The sequence below is a fragment of the Dreissena polymorpha genome, chromosome 3 (assembly GCF_020536995.1).
Source record: "Dreissena polymorpha isolate Duluth1 chromosome 3, UMN_Dpol_1.0, whole genome shotgun sequence".
Taxonomy (NCBI): Eukaryota; Metazoa; Mollusca; class Bivalvia; order Myida; family Dreissenidae; genus Dreissena; species Dreissena polymorpha.
The window spans coordinates 15,162,682-15,185,495 of NC_068357.1; the positions used below are offsets into that span (position 1 = coordinate 15,162,682).

The 22,814-nt window shown below is 35.4% G+C and overlaps 2 protein-coding genes across 6 annotated transcripts in view; one reads left to right on the forward strand and one right to left on the reverse strand.

Annotated features, from left to right (window-relative positions):
* Positions 1-12,758, reverse strand: part of LOC127873056 (pecanex-like protein 4) — a 48,646-nt gene extending 35,888 nt beyond the window's left edge. The window contains exon 1 of the mRNA XM_052416628.1: positions 12,687-12,758. The gene's annotated coding sequence lies outside the window, so the exon portion shown is untranslated. The remainder of the gene's footprint in view (positions 1-12,686) is intronic.
* Positions 12,759-12,905: 147 nt separating this feature from the next.
* Positions 12,906-22,814, forward strand: part of LOC127873060 (mediator of RNA polymerase II transcription subunit 17-like) — a 40,562-nt gene continuing 30,653 nt past the window's right edge. For all 5 annotated transcript variants that reach the window (XM_052416637.1, XM_052416639.1, XM_052416638.1 and 2 more), the window contains exons 1-3: positions 12,906-13,025; positions 20,532-20,702; positions 22,170-22,305. In XM_052416637.1, coding sequence (XP_052272597.1) covers positions 12,934-13,025; positions 20,532-20,702; positions 22,170-22,305 — 399 coding nt within the window. In that variant the 5' untranslated portion in view covers positions 12,906-12,933. The remainder of the gene's footprint in view (positions 13,026-20,531; positions 20,703-22,169; positions 22,306-22,814) is intronic.

Here is a 22,814-nt window from a genome sequence, read left to right on the forward strand (position 1 = left end):
TGTGTACCCCTCCCTGGTCCAATCGAAAGTAGTGCCTATTCCTAAAGAGTTCCTTTTCTCTTCTTAAATAAAAGCCAATTAATAATGCGAGGCATGTCTTTTGTGCATATTTCTAATAACCTGTTTGTTTCTGGAGTACTTTGATGCCTTGGATCGGAAGCTAACTTAGAAGATGAAATTTTGTGGGGGTGTTTTCTATTGTATGGGGCTTTTGTCGAAATAAATCTTCCGAAACACTGTTTTCTAAGGTGGGTGCATTCGACAGTGATTAACTTTCTTAGAAGTTGCGAGACGGTATGTTTTTGATTGCATTTATTGGAAGAGGACAGATCCATCTTTGAAATGATACCAGATTCGGAAAAATTGATATGTCAGAAAAATGCTTTGAAAGTTGTCAGTTTTATAATGGGACCCTACGGGAATTGGAATTAGTGTAATATAACCTCAAGGTAATCTATAAACAAGAGCTGTCAGAGGACAGCGCGCTCGACTTTTTGAGTGTTTGACAGTATAACAAAAGCCATCATGAGGAAATTGTTCATATTCAATAATTTATTAGACGATCTTTCAAAATTAAAAAAAGGAAAAAAATAATTATTTTCTTTTTTTTTGGGGGGGGGGGTGAAAGGGGTATAATGTGGGGTGTGGTCATTTATTAGACGATCTTTCAAAAATAAAAAAAAGGAAAAATAAAAATTGGGGGGGGGGGGGGGGTAGGGGGGTGAGAGGGGGGTATAATGTGGGGGTGGTAATTTATAAGATGCTGTTTAAAAAAAAATGGGGGGGGGTAGGGGGGGGTAGGGAGGGGTGAGAGGGGGTATAATGTGGTGTGTGGTAATTTATTAGATGATGTTTAAAAAAAAAGATGTGTTTGTGAAACACAATGTCCCCCTATATGACGTTTGACCTTGTAGGATGACCTTGACCTTGACCCTTTACCACTCAAAATGTGCAGCTCCATGAGATACACATGCATTTAAAATATAAAATTGCTAGCTTCAATATTGCAGAAGTGACATCACATGAGCAATTTTGACCCATATATTTGACCTTGAAGGATGACCTTGACCTTTCACCACTCAAAATGTGCAGCTCCATGAGATACACATGCATGCCAAATATCAAGTTGCTATCTTAAATATTGCAAAAGAATTCATAAAATTAGCGATTTGGGCCACATATATTTGACCTCTGACCTTGAAGGATGACCTTGACCTTGACCTTTCACCACTCAAAATGTGCAGCTCCATGAGATACACATGCATGCCAAATATCAAGTTGCTATCTTCAATATTGCAAAAAGTATTCATACAATGAGCGATTTTGGCCACATATATTTGACATCTGACCTTGAAGGATGACCTTGACATTGACCTTTCACCACTCAAATTGTGCAGCTCCATGAGATACACATGCATGCCAAATATCAAGTTGCTATCTTCAATATTGAAATACTGCAAAAGTGTACAAGATTGCAACATATAAAAGCAATATGTCAAAGGATATAGGAAATATTTGGGGTAGTACGCAAACTTTAACATAGATTTATCAATAATATGCATATTCCAGGGCTATAGATAACAAGCGTATTTGCGTTATTTCGCAATTAAAATAACCAAAAACGTAATTTAATTCAAAATAAAGCGTACAAAAACGCAAATACAAATTAAATAACGTAATTCCCGTAACAAACCTTGCGTCACGAAACGCAATTCTTACGAACACTGGCGTATTTTTAGACTGGTTATTTTCGGTACAAAAATATATCAGATAGTTAATATGCCGTCCTATGAAGAAAAGTCTCTCCAGCGGTTATCAATCTTTGGGGTATTATTGTAATTATTCATAGACCCGTCTGATTTATACTTTCATTTTCAAGGTATTCAACTCAAAATGACTCGAAAACGGGGTGTATCGCTTTGAACAGCCATAACTTCATCAATTGTGCAGCGATTTTCACGAACTCGGTCTTATTCAATGCAAAAATTAATGAACTTTGATCAGAAATTCAGTAATTGTTTGGTGTTATGTACAGGTACCTTTTTGAATTCCATTTGTATAAATAATGACCGTAATAACCTAAATAACCTTAGTATATTTGTTTTATATTATATATGTAATTCCCTAAATTACCCTATTGAGTTAAAAAACCGGAGGTGAAAACCCAATTAAGCTCAAAATAAGGGGGTGAAAAGGTTTGCTAAAACTATTAAATTTACAAACACCCAATTGTTGTCAAAAACAGGGGGTGAATTACCCAATATACTCAAAAGTTATCTATAGCCCTGGCATATTCTAAGTATAAAAGGGGCAATAATTATGACAAAATGCTTGATAGAATTGTCTGCTCTTGTTTATAGGTTGGGGTGATGTTGGTAAACAAGTATGCAAAATATGAAAGCAATATGTCAAGGAACAATGAAAATAAATGGGGTAGTACGAAAACTTTAACATTTGCTGCATATTCTAAGTGGAAAAGGGGCCATAATTATGACAAAATGCTTTATAGAGTTGTCTGCTCTTGTTTATAGGTTGGGGTCATGTTGGTAAACAAGTATGCAAAATATGAAAGCAATATGTCAAGGAACAAAGAAAATATTTGGGGTAGGACGAAAACTTTAATATTTGCACGCTAACGCAGACGCTAACGCTAACGCAGACGCTCACGCCGACGCCGGGGTGAGTAGGATAGCTCCACTATATATATTTCATATATAATAGTCGAGCTAAAAATAAAACAACTATAAAACAAATGCACAGTCTGCTGTTTACCGTTGAATTGCTATTTGTGCACAATATTATTATCCCCACACTATTCGGAGAAAAAGTTGGGATATTGTGGTTATCTCCATCTTCCGTCCGACCGTCCATCCTGGCTACCTGCTCCTCCTACACTATAAGCACTAGAACATTGAAACTTACATACATGGTAGCTATGAGCATATGTGCGACGGTAAGGATGGCGGAATTTTGATTTGACCCCTGGGTCAAAAGTTATGGGGGTTGGGGTGGGGCCGGGTCAGAGATTTTCCTGCGACCCCGATTCGGCTCATAACTACTTTGTCCCTTTAGATATTGATTTCATATTTGGTGTGCATGTGTATCTAGACAAGACCTTTCCATGCGCATACAATTTTTTACCTCTGTGACCTTGACCTTGAGGTCAGCTTTCAGGTTTCAAAATCTGCGACTGCGATTCGAAAAAGGCTCACAACTACTGTTTCCCTTCAGATATTGTTTTCATATTTTGTATGCATGTGTATCTGGACAACACCTTTCCATGCCTATACAATTTTTAACCCCTGTGACTTCATTGACCTTGAACTTGAGGTTAGCTTTCAGGTTTCAAAATCTGCAAAGGCGATTCGAAAAAGGCTCATAACTACTGTGTCCCTTCAGATATTGCTTTCATATTTGGTATGCATGAGGGCCCTCAATCCATTTTAGGGGAAGTGGGTCGCTACCCATGGCAGGGGGAATTTTAGGATGTGGGGGAAAGAATTCTTGTAGGTCAAGAATAAAGCAAAATACCACTTAAATATCAGTATGTTTTGACTTTATTTGTTCAGCCATATACATTTGCTCATTTTCTTAATGAAATGAGTGTGTCTGAAAGTCAATTATTCTGTCTTACATTTGTTTGAAATGACCTAAAGCTTTATCTAGCTGGGCACTCGTAGGTTTTTATGTTCCACAGTGGACTACACATAAGATATGTTCAGTGTCTATTGTTTCAAGGATAATCTAGAGGTGTACAGACACTATTCATATTACAAGAGGGCCAAGATGGCCCTAGTTCGCTCACCTGTGAGGAGTCGGTTCATTCAATCTTTACCTAACGTCAAACTTGACCTAGATATTGTCCAGACAAACATCCTGGACAAGTTTCATCATTATTGAACCAAAACTCTGGCGTATGGATTGTTTTTGTTTTTGTAAGATTTGACCTGGTGACCTATATTTTGAGTTGACCCCCCCCTTACCAAACATCAAACTTTGCTAACAAAAATAAATATTTTGACCAAGATTCATAAAATCTGAAACAAAATTGTGACCTCTAGTGTTTACAAGGATTTTGTATAATATGATGAAAATTTGGACAATCTAAGGGCAATAATTATGGCATTAATTATGTGATTTTGCTCATTATCAAACTTGACTGAGATCTTTCAGCAACTGTCATTAAGAATGCTTGAGAAGTGTGAATGCTAGAGTGTTTACAAACCAAATGTGGACGGACGGATGGCGGACAAAGACCAATCCTAAAACCTCACCTGAGCAATCAGGTGAGCTAAAAAGTGTGTTTCACCGATCTGAGCCATTTTCCAGCTTGCCCGAGAAATCAATAAAACCAATGTATTGTCGAAAATAAATAAATAAAATCATTGGAAAAAAGGCAATACTAATAACATCAGAACAAAGACAACATATCTTTTATAACCTTAACACAGAGACAATAAATCAAATTATGCAAAGAAACACACATCTATATCTTCAAATGAAATGAGTCCTAAACGCACCTTTTGTGACATCAGGAAATTTTAATCACTCTATTACATGACATGCGTTTTTCTCCCATCAAACCAAAAAACTGCGCTTCATTTCCGTAATTCGATGCGCACCTTTATGCAATGCGATGCCCGTTGCATAAATCTTATATAAGATAAACTACTCAATTTTAAGTTGGCTCTTACTTGACTTATGAGATCGTCCAAAAAAAATCGAGGTTAATCGATCCCCGCGTCGTTGCGGTAATGTTTTTGCTTAAGTTGTTGTCACGAAAACTCGTTGATTTACAACGCAAAACGTCTTATTTGAACTGACGCAAATTAATTTAATAATTTTTTTCAAAATCGCTTTTGCTTTATTTGGATAATCTAACCCAAAGTTTAATGTAAGCAAGTGTTTGTTTACTGGAATTGTAAACAAAGAGTCAGTAAAAGTCATCCGCATATTTGCAGTCTGTGTGAATTGACAGTTTGACGTCATCACAGGAAAGCCGCTTTCTGTCTGAAGCAATATAGCGACAAATTTCTCGCCGACAAAATTGGCTTCCTTTGTATAGCAATCAACATGCCGAACCAATCGTATTTTTGTTTCTCAATGGCAATCCTCCAATTTAATAATAGCACTTGCATAGCTCCGCCTTCGAATCTTTTGTAGAGAACGGAGGTGGAGTTTAACGGTTAATTGAGCTAGTGTTTTACGCAAGTTGAGTTCCGATTTGCCGAAATTACTCGTCCCTAAGCATTGAAACGACAAATACATTTATCAATGATTTTCCTAGATTTGTTCCGATTAACAAACTTTCTGTACAGTTCCTAAATATGGCGGACGTGTTTACAAAATTCCTAAACACATATATCGTAAATAATGGAAGGGTTTTATTGGATTATTTATTCTAATTATCAAATTGCAAGGTAATTCTTTTTTTATCTACTACAATATCGGGTTTGTTTAACAATATAGTTGCATCACAGACTCGGAAATAAATTTTCATGGAGTCCACATTTTACTGACGCTGATTTTCCTATTGTCTGTAATTTTTACCCGAAATAAATTTTGAGAAGTGACCATAAAAGGACTGGTACATAATGTGTCACATTGAAAAATATCCCGATCTATGCAATATATGTGAACCAATCGTTGATTGTACTTACTTGATTTAATTCGCAACCGTACTCAAACCGGATCTTTTTTTTTTTCGTTTCGTTCGTTTTCAGTGCGGTCGGGAATAAAATATATTTAAAAAGACAATTTTCCGATTTATTTTTTTTCTTCCCATTTTCCCAAAATTAGGATCTGCGGTTTTGTAAACCAAGAAATATAAAAGTCGTGGCCTTAGGCAAAAAATGTGACTGCTATAGTGTTCGATCACAAGGTTTCCCTCTAGTCACATAAGGATAACTGCCCCCCCCCTTAAAGGCCATGTTGTTTGACCGATTGGGACCATTTTCAAACTCATCTAACATATATATAAAACCAATCTTTTCACCAAGTTTCATGATGATTGGGCAAAATATGTGACTTCTAGAGTGTTCACAAGCTTTTTTTACTATATAAATATCAGAAAACTGCCTCCCCCCCCCCCCCGGCAGCAATGTTATTCAACTGACCGGAACCATTTTTCAACTCAACTCTCGTATCAAGGAAACAAGTGTTCTGACCAATTTTCATAAAAATTGGGCCAAAAATGTGACTTCTAGAGTGTTCACATGTTTTCACTATATGCATATAGAGAAAAATTCCCCGCCTACTGGCGGCCATGTTTTTTCACCGATCTGGACCATTTTCGAACTCGTCCGAGATATCAATACAACCAATGTTTTGACCAACTTTCATGATGATTGGGCAAAAATTGTGACTTCTAGTGTGTTTACAAGGTTTCTCTATAGCCAAATAAGGAAAACTGCCCCGCCCACTGGCAGCCATGTTTTTCAACGGACCAGAACCACTTTTGAACTCAACCAACATATCATTAAGACAAACATTTTGACAAAGTTTCATGAAGATTGCACATGAAATGTGACTTCTACAGTGTTTACAAGGTTTTCCTTTTTTTGACCTAGTGACCTAGTTTTTGACCCGGCATGACCCAGTTTTGAACTCAATCGAGATATCATTGGGACAAATGTTCTGACCAAGTTTAATGAAGATCGGACAAAAAATGTGGCCTCTAGAATGTTTACAAGGTATCTCTATAGCCAAATAAGGAAAATTACCCCGCCCACTCGCAGCAATATTTTTCAACGGTCCAGAACCACTTTTGTACTCAACCAACATATCATTAAGACAAACATTTTGACAAAGTTACATGAAGATTGGGCATGAAATGTGACTTCTACAGTGTTTACAAGTTTTTTTGTTGTTTTTTTGACCTAGTGACCTAGTTTTTGACCCAGCATGACCCAGTTTCGAACTCGACTGAGATATCATTGGGACAAAGCTTCTGACCAAGTTGCATGAAGATCGGAAAAGAAATGTGCCCTCTAGAGTGTTTACGAATAAATGTGAACGGACGGACGACGGACAAAAAAGACCGGTCACAAAAGCTCACCTGAGCAATCAGGTGAGCTAAAAAGAGTTGGGATTAGAGCTGACAGTAAAACCAAATACTGTATTGCTGGGTTATCCACAGACATTCGACATTAGCTACTACCCCCCATGACAAAAAAAGTTTGTCCAATGTTTTTTTTTAAATTATATATATATAATTATATATATATATAACAAGGTATGTGACTTAGACACTTGAATTGCTGATTTCGGGCATACCAGCCAATTTCCGAAGCTCACTACTCCATCAATTTTCAACCGATTTGCACAATTCTGGTATCAAACAACGCAGAAGACTCACATAAGTCTACCGTAAAGCGGTCATTAAAAAACAAACTTGCAACAACATATCCAAGAATCTATCTGATTACCACGAAAATACATTACAAACGTACACACTTCAGTTGAACAGTCATTTGCATTGTACTTATACATTTCATACAAACAAATTAGCCTTCATGCACACTCTCAGTTTTCCTAGCCATTTTGAGTCTGATTGGGACTTTCTAATCGATAAAATGGCAAATTTGAGCATTTTTTAATCAATAAAATGGACCAAATTGGAATGTTTTTATCATCAAATATTGACACAATATATGCAGATACATCAGGTTTTTCCTGGCCATTTTGGGAAAAGTATGAAATTCATATGAAAAGTACACTGATTTGGGAAATACTAATTTAATGTAACTCTTTATAATAATTCAAAATCATATTATATTATTAATTTGTTATATACTTTGTTAGTTGTTATGAAATAAATATTTATTATAAGAGAGTTCTTTCTAAAAATAAATAAATAATAATTCTACAAAATCGGGGAAAAAAATATATTCTTTTTTGAGGAGAATGGGGCCTAATGTTGGCCCGGAAACTGCCATAAAAAACCCACTGAATGTCTAACTTAATTGTATTGCGTTTAACTTGTCAAATTTCCCCAATGTTTTCATTTTATATACGGCGCTGCTACATATTTGTATTGTAATAATTGCAAACCAATTCTACAATGAACGTTTTCATTACTACATAAGTAGTTGTGTATTTATCATAAAAACCAAAATGTAAATTATGTTTTTTATTTTCATGTACGATCCCTAGCGAATCAGCTAAAATGAAAAATTCTTGCCGTAAAAAACATATAAAATACATTGTGCATAGATTCGAATTTACCCTTAGCGTAACGGTAATGATACCGCATGTTTGAATTATATTTTATTAAAAGAGGAAATGTCAATGCCACATTATTTGTGAGATACAGCGGTACTTAGTTGAAATTTACGACGAAACTTTTAACGGAAATTAAATTATCGCAAAGTTGTACAGGCTACGAAATTTTCTATTTACAAATAAATACACCAATGCCAATTTTCGCGCGCTTTTTATCAGGACAAAGAAATTCATGACCAGTACCGAAATTTAACGATTTATATACCAGTAAACTGCCATTATTACCTTTGCAATGACACTAATTGGATATTTCCCAAGTGTTAAAAACAAACCCAGCCGTGTGTAAACAACATTGTCACTAATCAACTGTTTTTCATGCTTCACTGCGTACCATAGTAAGCCGCGAAATATGGGGTGTTAATACTAGCTAGAACCGGTTTTATGCTTACGTTAGCGAATTCTCAGATTAAAACATGTCATTTAGTGATCATGCTGGTCGGATTTTTGGGAGCCATAGCCAAAGCACGATATATTGGACAGCGCAATATAACGGTCCGCGATATATCGGCGTTGCAGTGTACTAGCTATGAGCATAATTATGTGTGACAGTGCAATATTTGGAATTTTGATCTGATCCCTGGGTCAAAAGTTATGGGGGTTGGGGTGGAGCCGGGTCAGAGCAGAGATTTTCACTCATTTTTTAAAGTTATTTTACATTAACTTCTTCATTTCTACACCAATTTACTTCAAATTGATACTGGACATCTCTTATGACAATAGGGTCAATCTCAACTATGCATGGCCCCATTTCCAAGGTAATGTAACGACTCGCCCCCTTAACGACTCGCCCCATAACGACTCGCCCCACTTTTTATAACGACTCGCCCCACATGCATAACGACTCGCCCCACATATATAACGACTCGCCCTATTAAAATAAAATGTTATATTATATATGGTAATATAAATGAAATCAATTCATAATATGAATTTCAGGTTCGGCATTGTTTGATAACCATCGTTCAGCGTTTTTTTGCCTTATACCTGACCTTATATACGTCTATTGCAGGCATATTCTGAAAAGTAATAATTTTTATTTTATGATGCTTTTTTTTTACATCTTTGTTCAGTGACAATATTATCATAAAGCAAGACTATTGGATATCGGCACATTTGTCTCATGTCATACTTTCCTTTATATGTATAAAAAGAAGCAAAGGCTAAGATCATATCGACAATTAAAGATTCCCAGGTTAAATTACTCAAGAATTTAGGGATTATCGTTATAAAGGAGACCGATGAATTAACAATATAATTGACAGGTACATTACCGCGGGCGGGTGATGACAATCAACAATACACGTGTCATAATCGCGAAAGCGTGAATACCTTGCTTCGTGGTAAAGATATTTTCATATATACGGGTATTGAAAGGTAAGAAAAATTAAAAAAGGTCTTTGCCGAAATTTATTTTTTGCAGAAATTTTACGGACACAATTCATCTGTAAGATAATTTTTTATTTATAATTTTAAAATTACCATTATAATCTTAAATCTACCTATTTATTACCTGTTGATCTGAATACACAACGCAGGATTTAAAAATCTTTTTTCATATTATAAAATGCGCATCAGTCCTTTTGTGTTTTTCACACAAACTTTACTTTAAAATGCTTATCAAATGGCGTTTCTTTTAAATTTTGGTGAGAACAATTAGCGCGGAAAGTTTTCAATGGTTTCAAATAAACATTAAATGCTAATTAAATGGCGGTTCTTTTAATTTGTAGGTGTGAACAATTATCGCGGAAAATTTGCAATGATTTCAAATAAACAAGAAACCATTTGTGATAAATCAATTAATACCACGATTTGTTTAATAACTTTAATGGTCATAACTTTAATTGAGTAATACGTGCCACTGCGGAGTTTAGTATTTAAAGATGTACACATGATTATAGTATACCACTATTTTAAATTGATAATTCCACTAACACCATGCCTGCGCCTCCTTGTTTGTTTTGTCTACGACGGGTGTACCAAAACTCCAGAGCGGTGACATGTGACAACTGTTCACGGTGGCATCACATAAAATGTGGTAACACTGGTAAGTACTTCTAAAACGTACAATCGAAGATAAATTAAGGGGAAGCTCTGGGGAGTGTGGAAAAGATACAACGAGCGTTCCATCTCAACTAGTCAGCCGCTGGACTTGTGTTCAGCCATGTACGGACCTGTGTAAAAAGTTGTTGTTGCTGTTGTTGTTTGTGTAAATAGTGTTTAAATTTGTTATGAATAAAACGTTTGAATAAAATCATTTTCATAAATTCAATGTTGATAATATTAAGATATAATTATATTGATTACTGATGTATTACTGTCTTTTGTAAACTTTTCTTATTAATTCAATGTATTGATATTATTATACACACTGCGTAACTTTCTATTTTTATAAGTTGTTGTTGTTGAATATAAGTACATAAGTATCTAATAAACCATCAACACAAAAAAGTTTTTCTTGTATATTTCTCTTTCTATTCATCTGTACTGTTTACATTTAACATAGATGCTAAAAATGTAACAATAAAAATGATGGGGGCGAGTCGTTATATATTATATACGCAAAAACATAGTTATGTTACTGTGGTAACGCATAATATTAATTGCAAGAGTTGATAAAATTCCAGGTGTAGAAATCTTGAACATATCATGCAAGATGCGATACAGTATTCCAGTTTCTGTTGAAAGTTCCTAAAAAAGGTGAAAGTTAAAGTAAAGCATTTTAACAAATTTCATCAAACTTCTAATTTGCCAAATCTTAAGATATTTTTTCAATACCCCACCAGTTTTTACCGACTTCAACACAATAAAGTCGAAATTAAACTATGTGGGGCGAGTCGTTATATATGTGGGGCGAGTCGTTATGCATGTGGGGCGAGTCGTTATAAAAAGTGGGGCGAGTCGTTATGGGGCGAGTCGTTAAGGGGGCGAGTCGTTAGTAAACCATTTCCAACCCTGGGGCGCTCCTGGGTCAAACATGCGGCGTGGGGATATGCGTCGTCCTCTGCCGCACCATTTCTAGTTTTGTTACGTCAAGAATACGTGTCCCCACAGGGAATTTAAGCTCGATTAAAATTTTAACCCATAGGCCATGCATCGACTGAGATTCACACAGTGACATAGTCCAAATTTTTGACGCTCTTAAATATTAAGCTACTTTTTATATGGGTAATATTTGGAGCGTACAAAGGGTGAAAGACCAATTATGTGGTGGGAATTTTTTGTTCTTTGTCTATATTGTTGCGCAAGGATTTTGTGCGCAACATTCAAGCCCCGATATAAGACACTTAATAACAACGGATTGCAATAATATTTACATACCTGTGTAGATAATTCATTTCTCAATAATGTTCCGTAAAAATTATGTAATGACACTTTGAATTTTGCACGCCTGAGCAATTTAAATCCAACCACTATTCAATTTTTCAATATCTCTCGATTCGCTCGCTGTGTAGATATAAATCGATAACACGACCTCGATGTAAAGCATCTGGTTTAAAGTGGAAGAATAAACAGCGTAAAATACAGTTTGCGTTCGTCTGTTGTGGTGCAGCGCGTTACATAGTAAACCGATGTTATACTTTTCTGGATTAATTTAGCATTGTTTTTTTCTAAATTCACAATTAAAAAGTTCTGAAATAAATTACATCTTTTATTTTTATACTGTACATAAATAATATTGATACAGATCGTACAGTATACCGTCCTTTGTAACATAGAATGTAAGTACATAAAACAACACAGACAGAGGTGCGAAAAAGACATGCATAAACACTTCCTGAAACTTAGAACAGTGAATAGAAACTGCACCATATCTGTTTTGAACATATGCTTATTAAATCGACACAGTTTAGCATACTAGATCTAGTTACGTAAAAGTCGGTGTTAAAAGCTCATGTTAAATAAAATTACGCGTACACGTTACACCGTAATGCCTTCTTCTGATTGGTTCATATTTAAATCAGTTTCATGACATGGCTACAGGTCAGTGATTGTTTTGCGATTTAAGCAGAAGTTTAACTGAAGAATGTATGCCTTTCTAACTTCGAATCGACGATATTTGATGTAAAAATGAACTTCTGAATTAAAGCTGAATGAGTTGGTAATGTTATTTTGCAATTTTACGCAAATTGATGAAAATTTAAACTTTCTGGTTTCCACCACAAAAAAGGTCTTTCAACGATGAGACGTTCCAAAGAATTTAGCCCATATAAAAAGTATCTCTAAATTCTTTGCGCGTCTTATAAATGAGACTAACAGTGACAGTGCCATTATGACGTTTAGTTAGTTTGTTGAAAGATTCACTTTGCTCACATTGTGTCAGTCAAACAACATTATCTACTTTACATTAGCATTCATACTGAAATTCAAACCTTAAATCCATTTTCCTCATATAATATGCTTACCGGTTTTTTTAATTCAACTGTCAAACACCATAACACAAATATGCTTGATCACGTGACAATATTGGATACAAAGCTTTTGCAGTCGAATTCAACTCAATCCAAATAAAGCGTTAAGAAGACATATATGAGTGTAAGCGAAAAAGGTCATTTATATTCTGAATTTCGGAGATCAAATTTGAAACAAATAAATGCACATGAACAATATTATGTAAATACGAATCTAATAACTGTTCGATATATTTTCAAAATGGCGCTAGTTGGAGTTTCTGTTTCGATCGAAGCTGTTCAGGAAAATAAAATTCAAGAAGTTACTCTTGATGGCCAAGAAATTGTTATTCCGTAAGGATGATTTGTTTTGTTTCTTGCAATCTAATCATTTTTATACGGTAGATACTATCAAGTAAAACTGGTATGTTGTATCGCGTACACTGATGACTGAAATCTATTTTCTCCTGGGCCGGTTACCGGTTTACTAACGACTCGCCCCCTTAACGACTCGCCCCATAACGACTCGCCCCACTTTTTATAACGACTCGCCCCACTTTTATAACGACTCGCCCCAGATAGATAACGACTCGCCCCATCATTACTTATATGGTAGGATTTTTATTTAATTTCGATTTTATTGTGCTTTAAGTCGGTAAAAACTGGTTGGGTATTGAAAAAATATCTTAAGATTTGGCAAATTAGAAGTTTGATGAAATTTGTTAAAATGCTTTAATTTAACAATCACCTTTTTCAGAAACTTTCAACAGAAACTGGAATACTGTATCGCATCCTGCATGATATGTTCAAGATTTCTACACCTGGAATTTTATCAACTCTTGCAATTAATATTATGCGTTACCACAGTAACATAACTATGTTTTTACGTATATAATATATAACGACTCGTCCCATCATTTTTATTGTTACATTTTTAGCATCTATGTTAAATGTAAACAGTACAGATGAATAGAAAGAGAAATATATAAGAAAAACTTTTTTTGTGTTAATGGTTTATTAGATACTTATGTACTTATATACAACAACAACAACAACTTATAAAAAAAAAAGAAAGTTACGCAGTGTGTATAATAATATCAATACATTGATATAATAAGAAAAATTTACAAAAAGACAGTAATACATCAGTACCGGGTAATCAATATAATTATATCTTAATATTATCAACATTGAATTTATGAAAATGATTTTTTTCAAACGTTTTATTCATAACAAATTTAAACACTATTTACACAAACAACAACAACTATTTGCACAGGTCCGTACATGGCTGAACACAAGTCCAGCAGCTGCGCTGCAAATACAGAGTGCAAAGCGCAGGCATGGTGTTAGTCGAATTATCAATTTAAAATAATGGTATACTATAATCATGTATACATCTTTAAATACTAAACTCCGCAGTGGCACGTATTACTCAATTAAAGTTATAACCATTTAAGTAATTAAACAAATCGTGGAATTAATTGATTTATCACAAATGGTTTCTTGTTTATTTGAAACCATTGCAAATTTTCCGCGGTAATTGTTCACACCTACAAATTAAAAGAACCGCCATTTAATTAGCGTTAAATGTTTATTTGAAACCATTGAAAACTTTCCGCGCTAATTGTTCACGCCAAAATTTAAAAGAAACGCCATTTGATTAGCATTTTAAAGTAAAGTTTGTGTGAAAAACACAAAAGGACTGATACGCATTTTTATAGTATGAAAAAAGATTTTTAAAACGTGTGTTGTGTATTCAGATCAACAGGTAATAAATAGGTAGATTTAAGATTATAATGGTAATTTTAAAATTATAAATAAAAAATTATCTTACAGATGAATTGTGTCCATAAAATTTCTGCAAAAAATAAATTTCGGCAAAGACCTTTTTTAATTTTTCTTACCTTTCAATACCCGTATATATGAAAATATCTTTACCACGAAGCAAGGTATTCACGCTTTCGCGATTATGACACATGTATTGTTGATTGTCATCATCCGCCCGCGGTAATGTACCTGTCAATTATGTTGTTAATTCATCGGTCTCTTTATAACGATAATCCATAAAATCTTGAGTAATTTAACCTGGGAATCTTTAATTGTCGATATGATCTTAGCCTTTGCTTCTTTTTATAAATATAAAGGAAAGTATGACATGAGACAAATGTACCGATACCCAATAGTCTTGCTTTATGATAATATTGTCACTGAACAAAGATGTAAAAAAATCATAAAATAAAAATTATTACTTTTCAGAATATGCCTGCAATAGACGTCATTAAGGTCAGGTATAAGGCAAAAAACCGCTGAACGATGGTTATCAAACAATGTCGAACCTTAAATTCATATTATGAATTGATTTCATTTATATTACCGTATATAATATAACATTTTATTTTGATAGGGCGAGTCGTTATATATGTGGGGCGAGTCGTTATACATGTGGGGCGAGTCGTTATAAAAAGTGGGGCGAGTCGTTATGGGGCGAGTCGTTAAGGGGGCGAGTCGTTACATTACCCGGTTACCGCGTATCGAGCGGTTAAGGAAACGAGTTATAGATTTTTCTAAATAAATGCAAAAAATGCATCAATAACTATAAACCTTCAAAGATTTATTTATTGTCCGTTAAATCCATGACAAAATCGTTTATGTACAGCTTCTTTAACCTATAAAAGTCGATAGTTTCATACACACCGGCAATAACATTTGCTATACGCATGGTTTACCACATATCGAGACATCACACTGGAAATGGAGAGTACTCAATTGCGATTAGTATTAGGCCAACACAACTTAAAGTTTTATTCACTGAACATATTTTATTCATACTTAAACAGTAATATATATATATATATATATATATATATATATATATATATATATATATATATATATATATATATATATATATACGTTACTATTCAGTATTGAACGTTTTGATAAAACTAGTGTCCAATTGGGTATTCCCACTAGACACCTGTATATCATGTGCTGCGAAGTGCGCACACAGCTCTTATGCTAAAATCTACACTGATTTCATCATTATGCAACATTGCAACATTTCCTGCATATCTGGAGAAAGTGAACGTAATTTTATGAAAACAAATCAAACAGATGTGTTTACACAAGTTCAGTTGTCTGCTTCTTTGCAATCAGGGCTTTTTTTCCTTCTTAAGTTCTTTGGGACCCGCCGAAAAACAGCCCTTTCCCCTCGGATTTTTTACCCCTCAGCAGGTAAATTTTCCCCCAGACTTCATTTTTTTCCCTTAAAAAAAAACATTTTTTTTTTAAACTTTAAATACATATGTTAACCTGATCCAGTGTAGAAAATATAACATATTGCATAATTAAATTATCTGTTGCCTTGAATTTGTTTTTAAAACAGCAAAATATGTAAAATTGATTATATAACCCTTTCCCCGATAGATGCGTATAATCCCGAGTCTATCGTTTCCCCGATACATGCGTTTATTACCGTCTCTATCGATTACCGCATACATGCGAATATTTCCGTCTCTATCCATTACCCGATAATCCCGTATATTCCCAATGTCCATTTTCTTTTTAAAGATTTGATGAAATAGGTGTCCAATCGGGACAAGGGTATTCAAACACGCGTAAATATCTTAATGTGGTGTGCGCGCATTGTGTACAATTAATGTTCTGTTACAAATTGTTGCCAGAAATAAATACATGTATAATGTCCATGATATTTTCGTGTCAAGTCTTTGTTTGGACAAAAAGCGCGCGAAAATAGGCATTGGTGTATTTATTTATACACAAAAACTGTGTAGCGCAGACAACAACGTAAAAGCTTCGTAGTAAATTTCCATTTGAGTATCGGGGTATCTCGCAAATGATTTTGACATTTTCCTGAATAAAATAAAAGAAATAAACGCTGTATCATTTTCATATTTTAGTTTCTTCAATATTGCAACAATTATTGTACGCAAAGTGCCGTGTACAGTTCATGAATATTCTTTTACAACGACCAATTAACAGCGTCATCTATATTTAGATTTTATGCAATATGTACAAGTCATTTTCTGGAAATTGGGAGAAAGTAAAAGTGATTTTTCGAAAAAAAACCTACGTTTTTTGCATTTAATTTGTCATAATTATTTATATTTTATGTTGTCTGTGTATGTTTGTTTGGTTCTCATTTATCTTATGAAAATTAATATCGTAATGATATATGTTTACAGCAAGTCCCGTTTCCAGGATCATTTACGAGAATTACTTCGATATATTTACTGACATATAAAATCATGGTTTTGACAGACGACACGTGCTTATCTAAAGTTGGTGTTTTTGTAATACACAGGATATTAGATTATCGCTGCTTGATTGAGCAATAAAACAAAGACGCAATCGGCGGTTTTCAGTAGGCCTTTTGTACTGACCAACATAATAATTAATAATGCGCGTGCTTATCTAACTTTTAGGGATAAAACACGCGGGATACTAGACACTTTGGGCCATAAAACGCAATCCCGGTGGCTTTTTTCAGTAGCACACGTGTCCAGAAGCTAACGAGTTCGGGTAATAAAGCACAGAGATTATGATCTGAAAACTGCATGGAGTCTGAAATAAAACAAAATGCCGACAAATCAAACGATTAACCGCCTAATGTTTCAGTATAAAATTCGATATTTTAAGGTAGGGTTCTCACTGCATTTCCTATTGCATTCGCATACGCTTTTATTACTTTTTATATCCTCGTATTATTTGCACAAATTTATTCTGTTACCATGGCTGACTACTTAGATCAGCTTTTTGACAGTGACTCGGATGAGTCTGAGTTTTCTGGTTTCTCAGAGTTTGACTCTGATATTGAAGTCGGTGATTTGTCCGATGATGACATTATTCCAGATGCTGAGGCTGGAGATGATAATTGGACAGATGACTTCAGTCCATTGAGGGTGCGTCTACACATAATATATGACTACACAAAAATAATAACGTACATCTGTTGCAGTGCAAATTTGAAAATGTCAAAACATTTTTTTTTTATTAGTAACCGCTACCACCCTATAATACTTATAATTATAATGCCCTTAACATAAATATTGTAATATATGTACATGTTATAAAATAAAATATTACAAATGACACGATCATATTATTAATAATATTATAATAATTTATATTATAATTGTTTATAATTATAATATAATTATGTTAATAATAATATTTCTTTCTTTTTTTCATTTCAGTTTGATGAGTTCAACGAGCAGCCGGGAGCACGCCTGCCAGATGGATTCGATGTGGACACAGCCACTCCCATGGATTACTTTTGGCTGCTGTTCTCTCCCCAGCTGCTTCGGTCCATTGTGGCGCATACCAATGGTTACTTCGCTTGGAAGATGGCACAGCCGGACATTCCAACGGTCATTAGATGGCAGGACACAACAGAAGAAGAGATGAGGGCATTCCTGGCCATCAACATCCTGATGGGAATCAACCAGCTCCCCAATGCCGAGATGTTCTGGTCGTCCAATCCCTTCATCAACAATGCTGGAATCACCAACACCATGACATGCAACAGGTTTCAGAAGCTGGTGCAGTACTTCCATGTTGCAGACCGGTCGACTGAGCCAGGAAGGGGAGAGCCAGGATACGACAAACTCTTCAAGGTGCGACCTGTCATGGAGAGCGTCAGCCGGACATTCCAGGACATCTACACACTCAACAAGGAGGTCTCGTTGACGAAGCCATGATTGCGTTTACCGGCCGCCTCAGCTTTAGACAGTATATGCCCGCCAAGCCGATCAAGAGGGGAATCAAGGTGTGGATGCTCTGCGATGCCAGGACAGCCTTCCTTGCTCGTTTTGAGGTATACCTGGGGCGACAGAACAACCAGACGGAACACGGACTTGGCCACAACGTTGTGATGAGGCTAGTGGACCACATCTACCACTCCTTCCGCTGGTTGTTCTTCGACAACTTCTTCACATGTGTACCTCTCATGAAGGAACTCCTGGAGAAGGGCCTGTACGCCTGCGGGACTGTCAGGGTCAACAGGAAGGGATTCCCGAGCCAGTTGAAGAAGCCAGCAGAGGTACGCCAGCGTGGAGACTTTTAAGATCATGCAGTTGGGCGACACCAACCTGACTGCCACTGTGTGGAAGGACAAGCGACTTGTTCATCACTTGTCCACGTTGAGCGACCCTACCGTCACTTTACCTGTACAGCGACGATGTGGAGCCAACGTCATGCAGCTACAGTCGCCACACAGTGTGAACGTCTACAACATGTATATGGGTGGTGTCGACCTTCATGACCAGTACCGCGCTAAGTATAACGTTGGGCGCTGTTCCAAGAAGTACTGGCGATACCTCTTCTGGTTTCTTCTGAACTGTTGCATTGTGATTGCCTTCATCCTCTACAAACTGACGTCCCGCAGGAGAATCGGCAGGAAGCGGTTCACCCACCTTGATTTCCGCCTGGAACTTGTCCGAGAACTGGTTGGTGGGTACTGCAAAAGAAAACGGGCAGCACCGGAAGGCAGAGGGAGAGATGGCTTGGTGGAGCAGATGAACATGGGGGCCATGTCATGTCCCGACTCTCCGACAAGACAAAGACCTGCAAGTACCACACCTGATACCTGAAGCAGCGGAAGGAGACGAAGTTCGGATGTGCTACTTGCGGTGTCCACCTGTGTCAGGATGGTTGCTTCGCCAGATATCACAACCTGTGATGAGTAATAACTTTACTTGTAATGACACTTTTTAACTTCGTGTCATGTGCAATCAAGTAAAAGTTATCATGGACACACACATTGCTAAGAAAAGGACATTGATTAGGACATTGCTACTGTATATATTGCAACTATATTTTCAGTATTCAGATTATTATATTTTTAAAACTAAGAAGTAAATAATTTATTTAATATTTCTAATTTTATAAGCCATGAATTATAAAAATTGATTAGATTTTATTTCATTTGTCATGTCGCATTATAATTAAAAAAAACTTAAAAGTAAATAAGTTGTACAAACACTAACTTTTGTCTACAGAAGTCTCATGTTTGCAAATAATAATTTATTGCAGCCTATACTTGTTAGCTTGTGTAAATACTGATGTTGTGTTATGTAAATGTATATGTTTATTGTTATGTAAATATATTTGTTATGTAAATATATATGTTTATTTTATTATTAAATGTGTAATATGAATACGCATTAAAATCATGTGTATTTGTAAATTTATCACTGAATAAATTCTGTTTTATGTGAAAAAAGTATGTCTTCTTTGTTCAAACATTTCTTATGCGTTGTTTACAATACAGACTTAAAATTTATATGGTTGGAAGCAGAATTTATTTCTCTACAATCTTTACATTTACACAAATGATGTGAAATGAAAGGAACTAAGTGAAAATTAAGCTTAAACAAGACAGGCGTAACAGTTGAGAATGTTTCCAATATTTTTCCAATAACCCTATGGAGATGGTGTAGTCAGGCTTATCAGCCTTATATGGAGTTACTGTTATCAGAACAGCATGACTGGTATTGGCCTGGAGTGGCAAATCAGATAAGGGGTCTATCAGGGAAAGGGTTAAGACTTTCCTTATTTGCCCAATATCCGGCGTTTCGCGTGATTTTTTTCCCCAAAATCCGGCAGTGTGTAAAATATATGAATTTAACAACATGATTAATGCAACACATTACAAGCCCATGTTAACACAACAACAAATTACAAAAAGAAATTTATAGAAATACATTACTCGTTTATTACGGTTTATAAGATAACCTTTGATATCAGCGTCTATGCACAGACACTACAGTACCTGCCAGCACATTTTCAGATATTGAAGTGAAAACAGTAGTTATTTGTAAACTTCTTTTATTTTAGACCTCTGTCGATGTCAGAATCTTTGGCCAAAAGTGCTCAGAAAATAGACTTCACCGAAGATGGCTCAGAGGACCACAGTGCCAAGACATCAGAGGAGGAGACAGGAGACAAGGAGGCTGCAACGTTTCAACCCTCACTCTGGCCATGGGATAGCGTACGCAACAAACTTAAGTATGCAGGCTAACTTCTACACATTCATGGCTTTATCGTTCTGAAAATTGAGACTTATATGTTGGCTCATGGAAAAATGTTATCCACATTTGATTTTATATTTTTCCAAAATTATTTACTGTTTTCTATTTCATCATATACTGGCTACATTGAGGTAGAAGTTATGTGTATTTTTCCTGAAAATATGCATCTTTATTAAATGTAATTTATACTCGATGCTTACAATTTATTATGGCATATTTACACCTAAATTGTTCAGGCCTTTTCCATTCCTTTTTGGGAAAATGCCACACTGGAATTTTGGGAATTTCGCGTCGTGAAAAAGCCCATTTTTGGAAAAAAATTAATCGCAAAACTGGCTCAATTGGGAAAATTAATAGCATGTAAATAGTGTTTCTTATATTTTTAAAGAAGCCGTTAACTGGCAATAACAACTATTTTGATAACATATTATTAACATTTTACAAAATCTTATGAGCATATGTGATAAGTGCAGGTTTTTTATCTGATTTGGGGGAAAAGGCCTGGCCTTTTTTGAGGGGAAAAAAAAATCGCATGAAACGCCGGATTTTGGGGAAAATAAGCAGGCCTTTTCCGCTCCATTTTGGGAAAACGCCACACTGGAAGTTTGGGAATTCCACATCGTGAAAAAACCCATTTTGGGAAAAAAAATATTCGCAAAACTGGCTCAATTGGGAAAAATAATCACATGTAAATGGTGTTTCTTATATTTCAAAGAAGTCGTTAACTGGTAAATAACAACTTTTTTGATAACATATAATAAAAAATTTTACAAACGTGTGATAAGTGCAGGTTTTTTATCTGATTTTGGGGGAAGGGCCTTGCCTTTTTTGAGGGGAAAAAATTGCACGAAACGCCAGATTTTGGGGAAAATAAGGAAAGTCTTAAATAATCAATTAAACATATTTTACTGTTTTTAAAACAAATTCAAGGCAATTTTTTGGGAATTGGGATTTTTTTTTCAATTGGGAAAAAACAACCAGATTTGCATTGGGAATGGGGCCAATATTCAGACCCATGGCATAGGGCGGAAAAGGCTTATTGTTATCATGTTTAGAAAACATATAAACTAAGCACATTCTAAATACTGCACGACAAGGCCAAATTAGCTTTAAAAAATACACACACACAAACTAACCTTCACATTGTCAGTTTTTGTTATTTAGTGAATAGGCCTGTTAGTGAACCTTGTTCTTGGAAAATGTGACTAAATTCATTTGTAAAAAGTGTCCTCTCAGATTAGCCTGTGCAGTCAGCTCAGGCTTATCTGGGTGAAACTTTCTGTCTAAACTGGATTTTGGCTATGAAAAGACTTCTTTTACATAAAAAATACCTTAAAAGCGCAATGTATCATCCTTGATTATCATGTGGGGACTGCATTAAGCCCGATTTTCCCAGAATGCAGCACACATGGTATCAAAGGTGTTGTATTGTTATTGTACTCAGGACAGCCTATACCGAGGTAGGAGTACTCCTTGACGTGCTGAACATTGCCAAGGAGAAAAAGTACATGGTGCTAACACATGTCCAGCAAGACACAAGTGAGCCAAAATCTGCCGTTCAGCTTTTGGCCAAAAAGAAGGTAAATATAGGTTCAATGTTGATTGATTGAGTTCCAATTGTCTGTTTAGTGTTGAAGATCTACCTGGTTGAGTATGCATAAGTCTACTAGCTCTCGGACAAACTCAGTTAAACTGCATTAGGTGTAGAAATAATTATTGACCCTAGCATAATTGGGGGGAAAAATCAGTTCTGGTACTATTTTATTGTTGAATTGCCAGTAAATTGGAATTGAGTTACCTGAAATTGTGGTCAGATATGTTTTTCAAAGTTTTTTTAAGACTTTGTTTCTCAGTTGCTGATCAGATTTAAAACTAACTGTAAATAGTGTGGGGTATGTCCTTGACCTTAATATATATATATGGATAGGGCACATACCTTTCCTGAATATGAAAATAGATATTTAACAAGAATAGCTAATGCATCAATTTAATGCATAACACTGTATTACAATGTAAATGATTTTATTTAACATCTCTGTTGTTTTTTTTGTAAATTACTCTATGCAGTTTTTATTTAAAATCAATTGTA